Source organism: Salmo salar, chromosome ssa14 (assembly GCF_905237065.1).
Source record: "Salmo salar chromosome ssa14, Ssal_v3.1, whole genome shotgun sequence".
Classification (NCBI taxonomy): domain Eukaryota; kingdom Metazoa; phylum Chordata; class Actinopteri; order Salmoniformes; family Salmonidae; genus Salmo; species Salmo salar.
Genome location: NC_059455.1, coordinates 51,426,485 through 51,449,662, shown reverse-complemented (window position 1 = coordinate 51,449,662; position 23,178 = coordinate 51,426,485). Strand labels below are relative to the sequence as shown.

The following is a 23,178-nucleotide window of genomic DNA, read 5'->3' as shown; positions in this document are numbered from 1 at the left end:
TGACATACAGATCATTATGTAGTGTTGTCCCCTGACTGACATACAGATCATTATGTAGTGTTGTCCCCTGACTGACATACAGATCATTATGTAGTGTTGTCCCCTGACTGACATACAGATCATTATGTAGTGTTGTCCCCTGACTGACATACAGATCATTATGTAGTGTTGTCCCCTGACTGACATACAGATCATTATGTAGTGTTGTCCCCTGACTGACATACAGATCATTATGTAGTGTTGTCCCCTGACTGACATACAGATCATTATGTAGTGTTGTCCCCTGACTGACATACAGATCATTATGTAGTGTTGTCCCCTGACTGACATACAGATCATTATGTAGTGTTGTCCCCCTGACTGACATACAGATCATTATGTAGTGTTGTCCCTGACTGACATGACATACAGATCATTATGTAGTGTTGTTCCCCTGACTGACATAGATCATTATGTAGTGTTGTCCCCTGACTGACATACAGATCATTATGTAGTGTTGTCCCCCTGACTGACATACAGATCATTATGTAGTGTTGTCCCCTGACTGACATACAGATCATTATGTAGTGTTGTCCCCTGACTGACATACAGATCATTATGTAGTGTTGTCCCCTGACTGACATACAGATCATTATGTAGTGTTGTCCCCTGACTGACATACAGATCATTATGTAGTGTTGTCCCCTGACTGACATACAGATCATTATGTAGTGTTGTCCCCTGACTGATATACAGATCATTATGAAGTGTTGTCCCTATGACTGTCATACAGATCATTATGTAGTGTTGTCCCCTGACTGACATACAGATCATTATGTAGTGTTGTCCCCTGACTGACATACAGATCATTATGTAGTGTTGTACCCTGACTGACATACAGATCATTATGTAGTGTTGTCCCCTTGACTGACATACAGATCATTATGTAGTGTTGTCTCCCTGACTGACACAATGACATACAGATCATTATGTAGTGTTGTTCCCCTGACTGACATACAGATCATTATGTAGTGTTGTCCCCCTGACTGACACAATGACATACAGATCATTATGTAGTGTTCGCCCCTGACTGACATACAGATCATTATGTAGTGTTCTCCCCTGACTGACACAATGACATACAGATCATTATGTAGTGTTCTCCCCTGACTGACACAATGACATACAGATCATTATGTAGTGTTGTCCCCTGACTGACATACAGATCATTATGTAGTGTTGTCCACTGACTGACATACAGATCATTATGTAGTGTTGTCCCCTGACTGACATACAGATCATTATGTATTGTTGTCCCCCTATCATACAGATCATTATGTAGTGTTGTCCCCCCGACTGTAATACAGATCATTATGTAGTGTTGTCCCCTGACTGTCATACAGATCATTATGTAGTGTTGTCCCCCTGACTGACATACAGATCATTACGTAGTGTTGTCCCCCTGACTGACATACAGATCATTACGTAGTGTTGTCCCCTGACTGACATACAGATCATTACGTAGTGTTGTCCCCTGACTGACATACAGATCATTATGTAGTGTTGTCCCCTGACTGACATACAGATCATTATGTAGTGTTGTCCCCTGACTGACATACAGATCATTATGTAGTGTTGTCCCCATGACTGACATACAGATCATTATGTAGTGTTGTCCTCCTGACTGACATAATGACATACAGCTCATTATGTAGTGTTCTCCCTGACTGACATACAGATCATTATGTAGTGCTGTCTTCCTGACTGACATACAGATCATTATGTAGTGTTGTCCCCCTGACTGACACAATGACATACAGATCATTATGTAGTGTTGTCCCCTGACTGACATACAGATCATTATGTAGTGTTGTCCCCTGACTGACATACAGATCATTATGTAGTGTTGTCCCCTGACTGACATACAGATCATTATGTAGTGTTCTCCCCTGACTGACACAATGACATACAGATCATTATGTAGTGTTGTCCCCTGACTGACATACAGATCATTATGTAGTGTTGTCCCCTGACTGACATACAGATCATTATGTAGTGTTGTCCCCTGACTGACATACAGATCATTACGTAGTGTTGTCCGCTGACTGACATACAGATCATTATGTAGTGTTGTCCCCTGACTGACATACAGATCATTATGTAGTGTTGTCCCCTGACTGACATACAGATCATTATGTAGTGTTGTCCCCTGACTGACATTCAGATCATTATGTAGTGTTGTCCCCTGACAGACATACAGATCATTATGTAGTGTTGTCCCCTGACAGACATACAGATCATTATGTAGTGATGTCCCCTGACTGACATACAGATCATTATGTAGTGTTGTCCACCTGACTGACATACAGATCATTATGTAGTGTTGTCTCCCTGACTGACATACAGATCATTATGTAGTGTTGTCCCCCTGACTGACATACAGATCATTACGTAGTGTTGTCCCCTGACTGACATACAGATCACTATGTAGTGTTGTCCCCTGACTGATATACAGATCATTATGTAGTGTTGTCCCCCTGACTGACATACAGATCATTATGTAGTGTTGTCCCCCTGAAAGTCATACAGATCATTATGTAGTGTTGTCCCCCTGACTGACATACAGATCATTATGTAGTGTTGTCCCCTGACTGACATACAGATCATTATGTAGTGTTGTCCCGTGACTGACATACAGATCATTATGTAGTGTTGTCACCTGACTGACATACAAATCATTATGTAGTGTTGTCCACCTGACTGACACAATGACATACAGATCATTATGTAGTGTTGTCCCCCTGACTGACATACAGATCATTATGTAATGTTGTTCCCCTGAGTGACATACAGATCATTATGTAGTGTTGTCCCCCTGACTGACATACAAATCATTATGTAGTGTTGTCCCCCTGACTGACATACAGATCATTATGTAGTGTTGTCCCCCTGACTGACATACAGATCATTATGTAGTGTTGTCCCCGACTGACATACAGATCATTACATAGTGTTGTCCCCCTGACTGACATACAGATCATTATGTAGTGTTGTCCCCCTGACTGACATACAGATCATTATGTAGTGTTGTCCCCGACTGACATACAGATCATTATGTAATGTTGTTCCCCTGAGTGACATACAGATCATTATGTAGTGTTGTCCCCCTGACTGACATACAAATCATTATGTAGTGTTGTCCCCCTGACTGACATACAGATCATTATGTAGTGTTGTCCCCCTGACTGACATACAGATCATTATGTAGTGTTGTCCCCTGACTGACATACAGATCATTATGTAGTGTTGTCCCCCTGACTGACATACAGATCATTATGTAGTGTTGTCCCCTGACTGACATACAGATCATTATGTAGTGTTGTCCCCCGACTGACATACAGATCATTATGTAGTGTTGTCCCCCTGACTGACATACAGATCATTATGTAGTGTTGTCCCCCTGACTGACACAATGACATACAGATCATTATGTAGTGTTCGCCCCTGACTGACATACAGATCATTATGTAGTGTTGTCCCCTGACTGTCATACAGATCATTATGTAGTGTTGTCCCCCTGAATGACATAAATCATTATGTAGTGTTGTCTCCCTGACTGACATAATGACATACAGATCATTATGTAGTGTTGTCCCCTGACTGACATAGATCATTATGTAGTGTTGTCCCCCTGACTGACATACAGATCATTATGTAGTGTTGTCCCCCTGACTGACATACAGATCATTATGTAGAGTTGTCTCCCTGACTGACATACAGATCATTATGTAGTGTTGTCTCCCTGACTGACACAATGACATACAGATCATTATGTAGTGTTGTCCCCCTGACTGACATACAGATCATTATGTAGTGTTGTCCCCTGACTGACATACGGATCATTATGTAGTGTTGTCCCCCTGACTGACATACGGATCATTATGTAGTGTTGTCCCCCTGACTGACATACAGATCATTATGTAGTGTTGTCCCCTGACTGACATACAGATCATTATGTAGTGTTGTCCCCTGACTGACATACAGATCATTATGTAGTGTTGTCCCCTGACTGACATACAGATCATTATGTAGTGTTGTCCCCCTGACTGACATACAGATCATTATGTAGTGTTGTCCCCTGACTGACATACAGATCATTATGTAGTGTTGTCCCCCTGACTGACATACAGATCATTATGTAGTGTTGTCCCCTGACTGACATACAGATCATTATGTAGTGTTGTCCCCTGACTGACATACAGATCATTATGTAGTGTTGTCCCCCTGACTGTCATACATATAATTATGTAGTGCTGTCCCCTGACTGACATAATGACATACAGATCATTATGTAGTGTTGTCCCCTGACTGACATACAGATCATTATGTAATGTTGTTCCCCTGAGTGACATACAGATCATTATGTAGTGTTGTCCCCCTGACTGACATACAGATCATTATGTAGTGTTGTCCCCCTGACTGACATACAGATCATTATGTAGTGTTGTCCCCTGACTGACATACAGATCATTATGTAGTGTTGTCCCCTGACTGACATACAGATCATTATGTAGTGTTGTCCCCTGACTGACATACAGATCATTATGTAGTGTTGTCCCCTGACTGACATACAGATCATTATGTAGTGTTGTCCCCTGACTGACATACAGATCATTATGTAGTGTTGTCCCCTGACTGACATACAGATCATTATGTAGTGTTGTCCCCTGACAGACATACAGATCATTATGTAGTGATGTCCCCCTGACTGACATACAGATCATTATGTAGTGTTGTCCACCTGACTGACATACAGATCATTATGTAGTGTTGTCTCCCTGACTGACATACAGATCATTATGTAGTGTTGTCCCCCTGACTGACATACAGATCATTACGTAGTGTTGTCCCCTGACTGACATACAGATCATTATGTAGTGTTGTCCCCTGACTGATATACAGATCATTATGTAGTGTTGTCCCCCTGACTGACATACAGATCATTATGTAGTGTTGTCCCCTGAAAGACATACAGATCATTATGTAGTGTTGTCCCCTGACTGACATACAGATCATTATGTAGTGTTGTCCCGTGACTGACATACAGATCATTATGTAGTGTTGTCCCCTGACTGACATACAGATCATTATGTAGTGTTGTCCCCTGACTGACATACAGATCATTATGTAGTGTTGTCACCTGACTGACATACAAATCATTATGTAGTGTTGTCCACCTGACTGACACAATGACATACAGATCATTATGTAGTGTTGTCCCCCTGACTGACATACAGATCATTATGTAATGTTGTTCCCCTGAGTGACATACAGATCATTATGTAGTGTTGTCCCCTGACTGACATACAAATCATTATGTAGTGTTGTCCCCTGACTGACATACAGATCATTATGTAGTGTTGTCCCCTGACTGACATACAGATCATTATGTAGTGTTGTCCCCTGACTGACATACAGATCATTACGTAGTGTTGTCCCCCTGACTGACATACAGATCATTATGTAGTGTTGTCCCCCTGACTGACATACAGATCATTATGTAGTGTTGTCCCCGACTGACATACAGATCATTATGTAATGTTGTCCCCCTGACTGACATACAGATCATTATGTAGTGTTGTCCCCTGACTGACATACAGATCATTATGTAGTGTTGTCCCCCACTGACATACAGATCATTATGTAGTGTTGTCCCCCACTGACATACAGATCATTATGTAGTGTTGTCCCCCTGACTGACATACAGATCATTATGTAGTGTTGTCCCCCTGACTGACACAATGACATACAGATCATTATGTAGTGTTCGCCCCTGACTGACATGCATATCATTATGTAGTGTTGTCCCGACTGACATACAGATCATTATGTAGTGTTGTCCACCTGACTGACACAATGACATACAGATCATTATGTAGTGTTGTCCCCCTGACTGACATACAGATCATTATGTAATGTTGTTCCCCTGAGTGACATACAGATCATTATGTAGTGTTGTCCCCCTGACTGACATACAAATCATTATGTAGTGTTGTCCCCCTGACTGACATACAGATCATTATGTAGTGTTGTCCCCTGACTGACATACAGATCATTATGTAGTGTTGTCCCCTGACTGACATACAGATCATTATGTAGTGTTGTCCCCCTGACTGACATACAGATCATTATGTAGTGTTGTCCCCCTGACTGACATACAGATCATTATGTAGTGTTGTCCCCTGACTGACATACAGATCATTATGTAGTGTTGTCCCCCTGACTGACATACAGATCATTATGTAGTGTTGTCCCCTGACTGACATACAAATCATTATGTAGTGTTGTCCCCCTGACTGACATACAGATCATTATGTAGTGTTGTCCCCCTGACTGACATACAGATCATTATGTAGTGTTGTCCCCTGACTGACATACAGATCATTATGTAGTGTTGTCCCCCGACTGACATACAGATCATTATGTAGTGTTGTCCCCTGACTGACATACAGATCATTATGTAGTGTTGTCCCCTGACTGACATACAGATCATTATGTAGTGTTGTCCCCCTGACTGACATACAGATCATTATGTAGTGTTGTCCCCCTGACTGACATACAGATCATTATGTAGTGTTGTCCCCTGACTGACAATTACAGATCATTATGTAGTGTTGTCCCCTGACTGACATACAGATCATTATGTAGTGTTGTCCCCTGACTGTCATACAGATCATTATGTAGTGTTGTCCCCTGACTGTCATACAGATCATTATGTAGTGTTGTCTCCCTGACTGACATAATGACATACAGATCATTATGTAGTGTTGTCCCCTGACTGACATACAGATCATTATGTAGTGTTGTCCCCCTGACTGACATACAGATCATTATGTAGTGTTGTCCCCCTGACTGACATACAGATCATTATGTAGTGTTGTCCCCTGACTGACATACAGATCATTATGTAGAGTTGTCCCCTGACTGACATACAGATCATTATGTAGTGTTGTCCCCTGACTGACACAATGACATACAGATCATTATGTAGTGTTGTCCCCCTGACTGACATACAGATCATTATGTAGTGTTGTCCCCCTGACTGACATACAGATCATTATGTAGTGTTGTCCCCTGACTGACATACAGATCATTATGTAGTGTTGTCCCCGCTGACCATGACATACAGATCATTATGTAGTGTTGTCCCCCTGACTGACATACAGATCATTATGTAGTGTTGTCCCCTGACTGACATACAGATCATTATGTAGTGTTGTCCCCTGACTGACATACAGATCATTATGTAGTGTTGTCCCCGACTGACATACGGATCATTATGTAGTGTTGTCCCCCTGACTGACATACAGATCATTATGTAGTGTTGTCCCCCTGACTGACATACAGATCATTATGTAGTGTTGTCCCCCTGACTGACATACAGATCATTATGTAGTGTTGTCCCCTGACTGACATACAGATCATTATGTAGTGTTGTCCCCCTGACTGACATACAGATCATTATGTAGTGTTGTCCCCCTGACTGACATACAGATCATTATGTAGTGTTGTCCCCTGACTGACATACAGATCATTATGTAGTGTTGTCCCCTGACTGACATACAGATCATTATGTAGTGTTGTCCCCCTGACTGACATACAGATCATTATGTAGTGTTGTCCCCCTGACTGACATACAGATCATTATGTAGTGTTGTCCCCCTGACTGACATACAGATCATTATGTAGTGTTGTCCCCCTGACTGACATACAGATCATTATGTAGTGTTGTCCCCTGACTGACATACAGATCATTATGTAGTGTTGTCCCCTGACTGACATACAGATCATTATGTAGTGTTGTCCCCTGACTGACATACAGATCATTATGTAGTGTTGTCCCCTGACTGACATACAGATCATTATGTAGTGTTGTCCCCCTGACTGACATACAGATCATTATGTAGTGTTGTCCCCCTGACTGACATACAGATCATTATGTAGTGTTGTCCCCCTGACTGACATACAGATCATTATGTAGTGTTGTCCCCCTGACTGACATACAGATCATTATGTAGTGTTGTCCCCTGACTGACATGACATACAGATCATTATGTAGTGTTGTCCCCTGACTGACATACAGATCATTATGTAGTGTTGTCCCCTGACTGACATACAGATCATTATGTAGTGTTGTCCCCCTGACTGACATACAGATCATTATGTAGTGTTGTCCCCCTGACTGACATACAGATCATTATGTAGTGTTGTCCCCCTGACTGACATACAGATCATTATGTAGTGTTGTCCCCCTGACTGACATACAGATCATTATGTAGTGTTGTCCCCTGACTGACATACAGATCATTATGTAGTGTTGTCCCCTGACTGACATACAGATCATTATGTAGTGTTGTCCCCCTGACTGACATACAGATCATTATGTAGTGTTGTCCCCTGACTGACATACAGATCATTATGTAGTGTTGTCCCCCTGACTGACATACAGATCATTATGTAGTGTTGTCCCCCTGACTGACATACAGATCATTACGTAGTGTTGTCCCCCTGACTGACATACAGATCATTATGTAGTGTTGTCCCCCTGACTGACATACAGATCATTATGTAGTGTTGTCCCCTGACTGACATACAGATCATTATGTAGTGTTGTCCCCCTGACTGACATACAGATCATTATGTAGTGTTGTCCCCCTGACCTGACATACAGATCATTATGTAGTGTTGTCCCCCTGACACATGACATACAGATCATTATGTAGTGTTGTCCCCCTGACATGACATACAGATCATTATGTAGTGTTGTTCCCCTGACTGACATACAGATCATTATGTAGTGTTCTCCCCTGACTGACACAATGACATACAGATCATTATGTAGTGTTGTTCCCCTGACTGACATACAGATCATTATGTAGTGTTGTCCCCGACTGACATACAGATCATTATGTAGTGTTGTCCCCGACTGACATACAGATCATTATGTAGTGTTGTCCCCTGACAGACATACAGATCATTATGTATTGTTGTCCCCGACTGACATACAGATCATTATGTATTGTTGTCCCCCTAACTATCATACAGATCATTATGTAGTGTTGTCCCCCGGACTGTAATACAGATCATTATGTAGTGTTGTCCCCTGACTGTCATACAGATCATTATGTAGTGTTGTCCCCCTGAATGACACAATGACATACAGATCATTATGTAGTGTTGTCCCCCTGACTGACATACAGATCATTATGTAGTGTTGTCCCCCTGACTGACATACAGATCATTATGTAGTGTTGTCTCCCTGACTGACACAATGACATACAGATCATTATGTAGTGTTGTCCCCCTGACTGACATACGGATCATTATGTAGTGTTGTCCCCCTGACTGACATACGGATCATTATGTAGTGTTGTCCCCCTGACTGACATACGGATCATTATGTAGTGTTGTCCCCCTGACAGACATACAGATCATTATGTAGTGTTGTCCCCCTGACAGACATACAGATCATTATGTAGTGTTGTCCCCCTGACTGACATACAGATCATTATGTAGTGTTGTCCCCTGACTGACATAGATCATTATGTAGTGTTGTCCCCCTGACTGACATACAGATCATTATGTAGTGTTGTCCCCCTGACTGACATACAGATCATTATGTAGTGTTGTCCCCCTGACTGACATACAGATCATTATGTAGTGTTGTCCCCTGACTGACATACAGATCATTATGTAGTGTTGTCCCCTGACTGACATACAGATCATTATGTAGTGTTGTCCCCCTGACTGACATACAGATCATTATGTAGTGTTGTCCCCTGACTGACATACAGATCATTATGTAGTGTTGTCCCCCTGACTGACATACAGATCATTATGTAGTGTTGTCCCCCTGACTGACATACAGATCATTATGTAGTGTTGTCCCCCTGACTGACATACAGATCATTATGTAGTGTTGTCCCCTGACTGACATACAGATCATTATGTAGTGTTGTCCCCCTGACTGACATACAGATCATTATGTAGTGTTTTCCCCCTGACTGACATACAGATCATTATGTAGTGTTTTCCCCCTGACTGACATACAGATCATTATGTAGTGTTTTCCCCCTGACTGACATACAGATCATTATGTAGTGTTGTCCCCCTGACTGACATACAGATCATTATGTAGTGTTGTCCCCCTGACTGACATACAGATCATGATGTAGTGTTGTCCCCTTGACTGACATACAGATCATGATGTAGTGTTGTCCCCCTGACTGACATACAGATCATTATGTAGTGTTGTCCCCTGACTGACATACAGATCATTATGTAGTGTTGTCTCCCTGACTGACATACAGATCATTATGTAGTGTTGTCTCCCTGACTGACATACAGATCATTATGTAGTGTTGTCCCCTGACTACATAATGATCTGAATGTCAGTGTTGTCCCCCTGACTGACATACAGATCATTATGTAGTGTTGTCCCCCTGACTGACACAATGACATACAGATCATTATGTAGTGTTGTCCCCCTGACTGACACAATGACATACAGATCATTATGTAGTGTTGTCCCCTGACTGACATACAGATCACTATGTAGTGTATATTCATTCATTCCTCCATCTAGATCACAGCGAGGCCTTTGCAAATATGAGCAAAATCAGCCATTCTATGCAGTGTTCTATTAGACATCGAACAGCATGAAGTTAAATTCACTATGTGTTGTATTGAGTAAATGTGTGAATATCGGTGACAGTTTTTTGAGAACGTTTTGAAACGGGGCGAACAGGCCACTGTCCACACCCCGCCCCCGTGGTATTGTGATACTTGGCCTGGTATTGTATGGTTAGCTACCTGTCTGGGATGCCCAGTCTGTTGACAATACGGTACACAGACAGGGTAACAGTTATCTACCTGTCTGGGATGCCCAGTCTGTTGACAATACGGTACACAGACAGGGTAACAGTTAGCTACCTGTCTGGGATGCCCAGTCTTTTGACAATACGGTACACAGACAGGGTAACAGTCCCTGTCTGGGATGCCCAGTCTGTTGACACTACGGTACACAGACAGGGTAACAGTTAGTTACCTGTCTGGGATGCCCAGTCTGTTGACACTACGGTACACAGACAGGGTAACAGTTAGTCTGGGATGCCTAGTCTGTTGACAATACAGAAGACAGACAGGGTAACAGTTAGCTACCTGTCTGGGATGCCCAGTCTCTTGACACTACGGTACACAGATAGCGTGTTGGCCACATGACGATAGTTGAACCAGAATCTGGATGTGCACACCTAAGGGGAAAATTGACAAAGTTAAATTTTAATTAAATGTTCATGGAGAAAGCACAAAATTCAACATCTTGGACACTTTATATTCCGATTTAAGTGTGTGTGCATAATTGCTCACCAAAACTGCCCAATTGTTTGTGTGTCCACTGTTGAAGAATTGACCAGCTTTAGCCTGCATTATTTCAGAAGGAAAAGGGTAGTTCATTAGGTTAGCTACCACTGCATTGAAATTGAAGCTGAAATTGGGATTTTATTTTAGGAATAAGGCCCGTTTTTCTTTTGAAGCCAGGAGGAGGCTAGTATCAGCTACATGTATGCCTTTACTAGACTTTGGGGATATTTTATATATGAATGCTTCCGCTCAGTGTATGAGATCAATTGACACCCTTTACCATGGCACTTTGAGATTTATTTTAAACTGCAAAACCCTTACGCACCACTGCACTTTGTATACCAGGGTTGGCTGGCCTTCTCTAGTCACTCGTAGGCTCAGTCACTGGTGTACTTTTATTTACAAAACCATTTTGGGTTTACTACCTTTTTATTTGGGCATTTTTATTGTTCAGAAATGTGGTGGGTACTCTCTTCGTTCGCTGGACTTTATCCTGCTAACTGTTCCAAATGTCCAAACTGAATTTGGTAAAATGGCTTTTATGTACTCTGCGCCATCGTCTTGGAACGCCTTACATAATACTTTTAAACTGGAAGAACTTGTCCCGATTGGTGTTTTTAAATCACTGACAAATGTTCTTGAGACTGATTCCCTGACATGTCAATGTTTTTAATTTGCTGTTTTATGATTTTGTTATACTCGTGTGAATTCTATGGTTTTTACTAGATTACTTGTAGTTTTTCATGTTGTCTGTCTGTAATTTTTGTAATGACTTGGTGCTGCCCATCTTGGCCAGGACGCTCTTGAAAAATAGATTTTAAACCTCAATGAGCCCTTCCTGGTTAAATAAAAAAAAGTAAAAAATTGACCAGTTTTAGCCTGCATTATTACAAAAGGAAAAGGGTAGTTCATTAGGTTGGCTACCATTGTATTGACCCGCTTTAGCCTGCATTATTACACAGGGAAAAGGGTAGTTCATTAGGATGGCTAGCATTATATTGCGCAGTACACGAGGACATATGAAAATAGAGTATGGAGGGTGGTGGCTAACTAGTGCTGGTCAATGCGCCGGATGCTTCCCCCCCCATTTCCCAGTCACTTTATTCACAAAATATTTCCCGTAAACATAGAATCAAGATGTTTAGACTATATGCTACTGTCGATAAATTAATAACGACGTTTACTACAAAATACAAAGTGGTCAAAGTATTAGCAATTGTTACAAACAAATGAAGGATAAAATGATGCTTCAAAATGCCAGCAGCATACCAACCCTACAGACCACTGTTGGCTAAACAGGGTTGGTACTGGAGTTAACCACATCTCCTCAAAAATCATCTCTGGTACCTCCTTGATGATTTGGTCCAAAAAAACTACATTTCCTTACTGTCTTTTTCTGTCAAAGTAGTCTTTGTAGCAAACAGCTAGTTAGCTAGCCTACCAAGATAATGTACAAACCACAGAACAAGATCAGACAAGGGTTATTAACGTTAGCTAGCTAACTAGATTAGCAAGGTGTTGTGGTTAAACAGCAAGGTGAAACACATTTTTTTTTAAACGAGTATCGCTAAGAAAAACAATAGGTGCTATATATATTTACCTCAATATTATTACTTTCCACCGCGGCAGGAACAATAAACAGGCTGAAAAGTGTCAATACTTTCAGGGAACAGCAACTAGCCATGTTGCGACAGGAAGAGCTATCGCCAACTGGCGTAGGTACTTCCTGTTTCCTGCTTCTTCTTCTTCTTCTTCTTCTTCTTCTTCTTGTTTGATGATATCACCTGTCCGCAAACAAACGTTTAAGGTGCATGCCGCCACCTACTGTGCTGGAGTGTGCAATTAATCGTAGTCTGACAACTTCTGTACTAAGAAAATATACTGCTCAAAAAAATAAAGGGAACACTTAAACAACATATTCTAGATCTGAATGAAAGAAATCATCTTATTAAATACTTTTTTCTTTACATAGTTGAATGTGCTGACAACAAAATCACACAAAAATAATCAATGGAAATCCAATTTATCAACCCATGGAGGTCTGGATATGGAGTCATACTCAAAATTAAAGTGGAAAAACACACTACAGGCTGATCCAACTTTGATGTAATGTCCTTAAAACAAGTCAAAATGAGGCTCAGTAGTGTGTGTGGCCTCCACGTGCCTGTATGACCTTCATTCAACGCCTGGGCATGCTCCTGATGAGGTGGCAGATGGTCTCCTGAGGGATCTCCTCCCAGACCTGGACTAAAGCATCCGCCAACTCCTGGACAGTCTGTGGTGCAACGTGGCGTTGGTGGATGGAGCGAGACATGATGTCTGCTCAAAAAAATAAAAGGAACACTTAAACAACACAATGTAACTCCAAGTCAATCACACTTCTGTGAAATCAAACTGTCCACTTAGGAAGCAACACTGATTGACAATAAATTTCACATGCTGTTGTGCAAATGGAATAGACAACAGGTGGAAATTATAGGCAATTAGCAAGACACCCCCAATAAAGGAGTGGTTCTGCAGGTGAGGACCACAGAGCACTTCTCAGTTCCTATGCTTCCTGGCTGATGTTTTGGTCACTTTTGAATGCTGGTGGTGCTTTCACTCTAGTGGTAGCATGAGACGGAGTCTACAACCCACACAAGTGGCTCAGGTAGTGCAGCTCATCCAGGATGGCACATCAATGCGAGCTGTGGCAAGAAGGTTTGCTGTGTCTGTCAGCGTAGTGTCCAGAGCATGGAGGCGCTACCAGGAGACAGGCCAGTACATCAGGAGACGTGGAGGAGGCCGTATGAGGGCAACAACCCAGCAGCAGGACCGCTACCTCCGCCTTTGTGCAAGGAGGAGCAGGAGAAACACTGCCAGAGCCCTGCAAAATGACCTCCAGCAAGCCACAAATGTGCATGTGTCTGCTCAAACGGTCAGAAACAGACTCCATGAGGATGGTATGAGGGCCCGACGTCCACAGGTGGGGGTTGTGCTTACAGCCCAACACCGTGCAGGACGTTTGGCATTTGCCAGAGAACACCAAGATTGGCAAATTCGCCACTGGCGCCCTGTGCTCTTCACAGATGAAAGCAGGTTCACACTGAGCACATGTGACAGACGTGACAGAGTCTGGAGACGCCGTGGAGAACGTTCTGCTGCCTGCAACATCCTCCAGCATGACCGGTTTGGCGGTGGGTCAGTCATGGTGTGGGGTGGCATTTCTTTGGGGGGCCGCACAGCCCTCCATGTGCTCGCCAGAGGTAGCCTGACTGCCATTAGGTACCGAGATGAGATCCTCAGACCCCTTGTGAGACCATATGCTGGTGCGGTTGGCCCTGGGTTCCTCCTAATGCAAGACAATGCTAGACCTCATGTGGCTGGAGTGTGTCAGCAGTTCCTGCAAGAGGAAGGCATTGATGCTATGGACTGGCCCGCCCGTTCCCCAGACCTGAATCCAATTGTGCACATCTGGAACATCATGTCTCGCTCCATCCACCAACGCCGCGTTGCACCACAGACTGTCCAGGAGTTGGCGGATGCTTTAGTCCAGGTCTGGGAGGAGATCCCTCAGGAGACCATCCGCCACCTCATCAGGAGCATGCCCGGGCGTTGTAGGGAGGTCATACAGGCACGTGGAGGCCACACACACTACTGAGCCTCATTTTGACTTGTTTTAAGGACATTACATCAAAGTTGGATCAGCCTTTAGTGTGGTTTTCCACTTTAATTTTGAGTGTGACTCCAAATCCAGACCTCCATGGGTTGATAAATTGGATTTCCATTGATTATTTTTGTGTGATTTTTGTTGTCAGCACATTCAACTATGTAAATAAAAAAGTATTTAATAAGATTATTTATTTCATTCAGATCTAGGATGTGTTGTTTAAGTGTTCCCTTTATTTTTTTGAGCAGTATATATATATATATATATATAATGCAGGCTAAAGCTGGTATATATATATATAATCCCTACTAATTCAATACTTAAACAATCCACATTTAGGATTATTCAGCATGTCAACAACCATTTTGACAGTAACATCTGTTACTCTTTCGCCATATCCACTATAACCTTAAACCTGGCATTTCTGCTTTCCACAACCAAAGTCATGTTGATAACTTCATAGCTTTCATTGGTAAGGTTAACTTTATTTACTATCAAAGTGTCCTTTGACCCTGTGCATTCATGATCACAAGACAGAGAGACAGACAGGTGGAAATGGTAAGAGTACATGGCCATTAAGGCCAGATCGTTCCTCAAGACGTTCAAACGTTCATCGATGATCAGCAGGGTCAAACAATAAAACCAATATAATGACCAATAGATTAACCAATATAATGATGCCTACTAAGTAACAGTGAGTAGACAGACATCTTGCTGAAACAAAATATATTTGTATAAATCACCTCATACTATCCGTATGGGTCCAGCATTCCCATCAGTCAAAGCCACCAGCGCCACCATGTGGGTCCACCAGAACCACCGTGTGGGTCCACCGGCGCTAGTGTGGGTCCACCAGCGCCACCGTGTGGGTCCAGAAAGCCCATCAGTCAAAGCCACCAGCGCCACCATGTGGGTCCACCAAAACCACTGTGTGGGTCCAGCATGCCCATCAGTCAAAGCCAGCAGCGCTATCGTGTGGGTCCACCAGAACCACCGTGTGGGTCCACCAGCGCCACCGTGTGGGTCCAAAAAGCCCATCAGTCAAAGCCACCAGCGCCACCGTGTGGGTCCACCAGCTCCAACAGGCTTCTTTACTGAACAATGTGTTTATTTTCTATGAACTTGTTTTGTATTCCTGTTTTGCATTTCAGATTTTAATTTAATGTGTGTATCTTTGTAATTACAGAGCTCATTTGTACAAGAAACCTTGGTTTCCCTCTCAACATGACTCCCTGCCAAATTATAGGTTTAAATAAAACAATGATTAATACTGGTGTTATTTTATTATAAAAGGAATAAGGATTCTCTGATACATGAATCAGGTCAACATGGCTTTGGTCACAAATGGGCCAACCACAGCATACTATAATATACTATAATATACTATACTATAATATACTATACTGTAATATACTATAATATACTATACTATAATATACTATACTGTAATATACTATAATATACTATGCTATAATATAATATACTATAATGTAATATACTGTAATATAATATACTATAATATACAATATACTACACTGTAATATACTATACTATAATATACTGTAATATACTATACTATAATATACTATAATATACTGTAATATAATATACAATATACTATACTGTAATATACTGTAATATACTATAATATACTGGAGACAGAATAACAGAGATTCACTACTATTCACATACTTTTATTTCCACAGATATCCTCTAGTAGTTAAGAACATACTGTTATACACAGTTATTGAAGCAGGGCATGGTGGGTAGGGGGCGTCTACTCGATTAAGGAACGACAAAACGTGTGTATAAAATAACGTGGGCGAGAGATTTCCACTGTCACAAAAATCATCAACCAATCACCACCTCCTCCTCCTCCATTCTTGTCTTGTTTTTAAAAATACAATCTTTTAAATTGAATGTTTAGGCAGACAGGCAAACTTTACACAAACTCGGCCCTGGGGGCAACAACGTTTTGGTTGTTGGTCCTAGCACGACACAGCTGATAACAAATAATCGAAGCTTGACGATGAGTTGGTTGTTTCAATCAGCTGTGTAGTGCTAGGACCAACAACCAAAACGTGCACCCTGGACAGTGTTTGGATAACCCTGACTTAAAAGGATCTAAAGCAAGGTTAGGGCGACCCTGGTCCTAGAGCCACTTCATGTTTTTGATTTAACAGTCCTGGAAGACCAGGTGTGTTGAATTTAGGCGATCACTCAACTGATCAATTAACTCAGTCAGGTGTGGTGCCCTCGTTGGAACAGAATACCTGCAGTACTCCTGAAACAGGTTGGCTTTCTCCTGATCTAGAGGCTTGCTGATAGGGAAGTTCAATAGAGGTTAGGGGTTGAAGGTCAAGATTCGAGGCCAGGGGTTCAGAGGTGTGATTGATTCATCAAACAAAAAAAAATGGCCCACAGACGGCAACTAGCTTTACGTTGTCGTCGTAGTTACCACTGGGCTACTATTATTATTATTATACTTACTGCACGTGATCAACCACCTGATCAAACAACAGCATCAAACACATTGAAAAGAAAAACAATATACTTTCATTTTTCATCACAAGTTTAAGTTTCACAAGTCTTCCATCAGCTCTTTGTGCTCTAGTGCTTCTCTGTTGGCGACTGAACAGATTTTAGAGAGAGAGGTGAGGTGGAAGAGAAGAGAGGTGAGGTGGAAGAGAAGAGAGGTGAGGTGGAAGAGAAGAGAGGTGAGGGGGAAAAGGAGAGAGGTGAGGGGGAAGAGAAGAGAGGAGAGAGGGGTGAGGGGGAGGGGGAAGAGAAGAGAAGAGAGAGAGGTGAGGGGGAAGAGAAGAGAGGAGAGAGGTGAGGGGGAAGAGAAGAGAGGAGAGAGAGGTGAGGGGGAAGAGAAGAGAGGAGAGAGAGGTGAGGGGGAAGAGAAGAGAGGAGAGAGAGGTGAGGGGGAAGAGAAGAGAGGAGAGAGAGGTGAGGGGGAAGAGAGGAGAGAGGTGAGGGGGAAGAGAAGAGAGGAGAGAGGGAAGAGAAGAGAGGAGAGAGGGAAGAGAGGAGAGAGGGAAGAGAAGAGAGGAGAGAGGGAAGAGAAGAGAGGAGAGAGATGAGGGGGAAGAGGAGAGGTGACTAGCTGCTGGCTGACATTATCTCCACGGAGACGTGAGGTGGAGGTGTGCCAGGGGTCCGTTACCATGGCTTCATCAGACAAAACCCGCTGTGTGGGTTACAGCAGAAAATGCCTGTCTTCTGATTGGTTTAAAACCTAGTAGGAATGAAAGACACGCCTCTCATCGGCATCAAGCTCTTTTGTCAACCCAGCCCCCAGTTCACAACAGAAGAAGTTTGATTCACCAGAAATACTCAATGACAGATATCTATCTATCTATCTAGGAACATATTCACTCACCAACCAGACCACCACACTACCATCAACACACCCCAGGTTAACAAGCAGCACACAGCGGTATGGGGGAGAGGAGGAGGACGAGGAAGGCCCTCCTTCAGTCTTTCTTGGCGGTCAGGAATGTCGGTGTGCCTTTTTCATATATATATATATATTTTTTTTTTATAGTGTTATTTTTTTTTTTTTGTATATTTTTCAGAGACTGTTATGTTCAGTTTGTTGGTCGTTACGGTAACCGGTCAGAGAAGTGAGCGTGTCCCAGACCTCTTCTTAGATCCAAAATGGAGTCTGCGGGACAGTCAGTTTCACCCCCTCCTCCCCCCCCCCACCACCACAACCACCGTCAGAATGGGATTCCTGCCAGTCTGCTGGGCTAGCAGGGCGGGGTGAGCAGAGTAGCTGGTGTGAGAACCGTCAAGATTCGGGTCTGAGAGACAGAGCCATGAGTCATGGCGCCATGAGCCACACACTACCAGTTGGTTACTGCTGTAGGTTGAGTCTGGGGCTAGCTTACTGGGGCTAGGGGCCGCTGGGGCTAGCTTGCTGGGGCAAGCTTGCTGGGGTGTAGCTGAAACTGTGGCCCCTGGTATCTGGAGGCTAGCTGAGGCTAGCTGTTGTAGTAGGCTAGCTGTCGTAGCCTAGCTGACTGAGGCTAGCTGTGTGGGCTGAGCCTGGGTAACTGTGGCCCCTGGGATCTGGAGGCTAGCTGAGGCTAGCTGTCGTAGCCTAGCTGACTGAGGCTAACTGTGTGGGCTGAGGCTGGGTAACTGTGGCCCCTGGGATCTGGAGGCTAGCTGTCGTGGGCTAGCTGTCGAAGCTTAGCTGACTAAGGCTAACTGTGTGGGCTGAGGCTGGGTAACTGTGGCCCCTGGGATCTGGAGGCTAGCTGTCGTAGGCTAGCTGTCGTAGCCTAGCTGACTGAGGCTAACTGTGTGGGCTGAGGCTGGGTGACTGTGGCCCCTGGGATCTGGAGGCTAGCTGTCGTAGTAGGCTAGCTGTCGTAGTAGGCTAGCAGTCGTAGTAGGCTAGCTGTGTGGGCTGAGGCTGAGTGACTGTGGCCCATCGACTGAAACTGTGGGACCTGGATGCTAGGGACCCTTCGGTGTAACTAAAACTATGGCCCCTGGACTGAGGCATAGGCTGGAGTTTAGGGGCCAGTCTGTGGCCCCCGTCATCTGTTAGCAGGGTAGTAGTTGGGGTCCAGGTAGTTATATCCAGGGGTCTGAGCCAGACAGTAGTCCATGTCTAGGAAGGTCTCATGGTGATGGACAGGCTCCAGATGGTGGTCTGGCATGTGGCTCTCAGTCTTGTACAGGCTGCAGGAGGGGACAAACAAGGGGTAAGAGGTTTTAATAAACAACCATTGAAACTGTTCAAGTTATCTAGTTATCAAATGTAAAAATTGCAACAAAAAAATTGTCCTCCAAAGAGAGAGAACATATCAGTAGCATGATTAGAGCGAGCAACAAGGCCGTTAATGTGTTGGTTCATAAACAGCCATTAGGAAAAAGTGTAGGAAGGTAGACTAGTTCTTAAAAGGCCCAATGCAGTCAAAAACGTGTTTTTTTCCCCCCCTGTATTTTAAATATATTTTCACACTATGAGGATGGAATAATACAGTGAAATTGTGAAAATTATGATCATGCCCTTTTAGTGTTAGAGCCGTTTGTAAATCTGTTAGAGCTGTTTGTAAATCTGTTAGAGCTGTTTGTAAATCTGTTAGAGCTCCCTCATGACGCCAGGACAGCGGAGTCAATCACCACCTTCCGGAGACACCTGAAACCCCACCTCTTTAAGGAATACCTAGGATCGGATAAAGTAATCCTTCTAACCCCCCCCCTTAAAAGATTTAGATGCACTATTGTAAAGTGGTTGTTCCACTGGATATCATAAGGTGAATGCACCAATTTGTAAGTCGCTCTGGATAAGAGCATCTGCTAAATGACTTAAATGTAAATGTAAATCTGTTAGAGCTGTTTGTAAATCTGTTAAAGCGGTTTGTAAATCTGTTAGAGCTGTTTGTAAATCTGTTAGAGCGGTTTGTAAATCTGTTAGAGCGGTTTGTAAATCTGTTAGAGCTGTTTGTAAATCTGTTAGAGCTGTTTGTAAATCTGTTAGCGCTGTTTGTAAATCTGTTAGCGCTGTTTATAAATCTGTTAGAGCTGTTTGTAAATCTGTTAGTGTTAGAGCTGTTTGTAAATCTGTTAGTGTTAGAGCTGTTTGTAAATCTGTTAGTGTTAGAGCTGTTTGTAAATCTGTTAGAGCTGTTTGTAAATCTGTTAGAGCTGTTTGTAAATCTGTTAGTGTTAGAGCTGTTTGTAAATCTGTTAGAGCTGTTTGTAAATCTGTTAGAGCTGTTTGTAAATCTGTTAGAGCTGTTTGTAAATCTGTTAGAGCTGTTTGTAAATCTGTTAGTGTTAGAGCTGTTTGTAAATCTGTTAGAGCTGTTTGTAAATCTGTTAGTGTTAGAGCTGTTTGTGTTAGAGCTGTTTGTGTTAGAGCTGTTTGTGTTAGAGCTGTTTGTAAATCTGTTAGAGCTGTTTGTAAATCTGTTAGTGTTAGAGCTGTTTGTGTTAGAGCTGTTTGTGTTAGAGCTGTTTGTGTTAGAGCTGTTTGTGTTAGAGCTGTTTGTGTTAGAGCTGTTTGTGTTAGAGCTGTTTGTGTTAGAGCTGTTTGTGTTAGAGCTGTTTGTAAATCTGTTAGAGCTGTTTGTAAATCTGTTAGAGCTGTTTGTAAATCTGTTAGAGCTGTATGTAAATCTGTTAGAGCTGTTTGTAAATCTGTTAGAGCTGTTTATAAATCTGTTAGTGTTAGAGCTGTTTGTAAATCTGTTAGAGCTGTTTGTAAATCTGTTAGTGTCAGAGCTGTTTGTGTTAGAGCTGTTTGTGTTAGAGCTGTTTGTGTTAGAGCTGTTTGTAAATCTGTTAGAGCTGTTTGTAAATCTGTTAGAGCTGTCTGTAAATCTGTTAGAGCTGTCTGTAAATCTGTTAGAGCTGTTTGTAAATCTGTTAGAGCTGTTTATAAATCTGTTAGAGCTGTTTGTAAATCTGTTAGTTTAGCTGTTTGTAAATCTGTTAGAGCTGTTTGTAAATCTGTTTGTAAATCTGTTAGAGCTGTTTGTAAATCTGTTAGAGCTGTTTGTAAATCTGTTAGAGCTGTTTGTAAATCTGTTAGTGCTGTTTGTAAATCTGTTAGTGCTGTTTGTAAATCTGTTAGTGCTGTTTGTAAATCTGTTAGTGCTGTTTGTAAATCTGTTAGAGCTGTTTGTAAATCTGTTAGAGCTGTTTGTAAATCTGTTAGAGCTGTTTGTAAATCTGTTAGTGTTAGAGCTGTTTGTAAATCTGTTAGTGTTAGAGCTGTTTGTAAATCTGTTAGAGCTGTTTATAAATCTGTTAGTGTTAGAGCTGTTTGTAAATCTGTTAGAGCTGTTTGTAAATCTGTTAGTGTCAGAGCTGTTTGTGTTAGAGCTGTTTGTGTTAGAGCTGTTTGTAAATCTGTTAGAGCTGTTTGTAAATCTGTTAGAGCTGTTTGTAAATCTGTTAGAGCTGTTTATAAATCTGTTAGAGCTGTTTGTAAATCTGTTAGTGTTAGAGCTGTTTGTAAATCTGTTAGAGCTGTTTGTAAATCTGTTAGAGCTGTTTGTAAATCTGTTAGTGTTAGAGCTGTTTGTAAATCTGTTAGAGCTGTTTGTAAATCTGTTAGAGCTGTTTGTAAATCTGTTAGTGCTGTTTGTAAATCTGTTAGTGCTGTTTGTAAATCTGTTAGTGCTGTTTGTAAATCTGTTAGAGTGTAAATCTGTTAGAGCTGTTTGTAAATCTGTTAGAGCTGTTTGTAAATCTGTTAGAGCTGTTTGTAAATCTGTTAGAGCTGTTTATAAATATGTTAGTGTTAGAGCTGTTTGTAAATCTGTTAGAGCTGTTTGTAAATCTGTTAGTGTTAGAGCTGTTTGTAAATCTGTTAGTGCTGTTTGTAAATCTGTTAGTGCTGTTTGTAAATCTGTTAGAGCTGTTTGTAAATCTGTTAGAGCTGTTTGTAAATCTGTTAGAGCTGTTTGTAAATCTGTTAGTGTTAGAGCTGTTTGTAAATCTGTTAAAGCTGTTTGAAAATCGGTTAGAGCTGTTTGTAAATCTGTTAGAGCTGTTTGTAAATCTGTTAGAGCTGTTTGTAAATATGTTAGTGTTAGAGCTGTTTGTAAATCTGTTAGAGCTGTTTGTAAATCTGTTAGAGATGAACAGACCTAAGTCAATACATAGTCCTGTTTGGCTGTGTTTAAAAACCGTTTTAACCCATTTCTAGCCCGATGAACAGAGCCCCAGCCAGGCAGGAACTCACCAGTCGGAGCAGTTGGAACAGAAGTCCACAGCGTTGTCTGAGGGACAGTCCTGACAGTGCCATCGCACACCCTGGATAGGCTCCACACCACACACGTCACACTGCAGAGAGAGACACGGAAGCACATGGTTAACATGCCATTATAAACCGGGAAATATGGATGCTGATTGGTTGAAACAGCATTTTAACCTTGTGTATATCAGACAATATACCACCGTTTTGACGCAAGAAAACGAGTTTCCCATTCAATTTCTGTTGGTAACCAGTTTATAATTAGCAATGAGGCACCTCTGGGGTTTGTGGTATATGGCCAATATACCACGGTTAAGGGCTGAATACAGGCACTCTGCAACCTCAGGCCTTATTGTTATAGAGGGACAGTCAGCTACCTACCACACCCCTTATTGTTATAGAG

The 23,178-nt window shown here is 42.3% G+C and overlaps 2 protein-coding genes across 2 annotated transcripts in view; both read right to left on the bottom strand.

The window, feature by feature from the left end:
* Window positions 1-13,146, bottom strand: part of pigk (phosphatidylinositol glycan anchor biosynthesis, class K) — a 161,250-nt gene extending 148,104 nt beyond the window's left edge. The window contains 3 exon segments of the mRNA XM_045694539.1: window positions 11,200-11,291; window positions 11,407-11,460; window positions 13,001-13,146. Of these exon segments, the coding sequence (XP_045550495.1) occupies window positions 11,200-11,291; window positions 11,407-11,460; window positions 13,001-13,084 (230 nt within the window). The 5' untranslated portion in view covers window positions 13,085-13,146.
* A 3,581-nt stretch (window positions 13,147-16,727) lies between these two features.
* LOC106569749 (ZZ-type zinc finger-containing protein 3) overlaps window positions 16,728-23,178 on the bottom strand; it is a 62,324-nt gene continuing 55,873 nt past the window's right edge. The window contains 2 exon segments of the mRNA XM_045693682.1: window positions 16,728-19,747; window positions 22,764-22,864. Of these exon segments, the coding sequence (XP_045549638.1) occupies window positions 19,603-19,747; window positions 22,764-22,864 (246 nt within the window). The 3' untranslated portion in view covers window positions 16,728-19,602.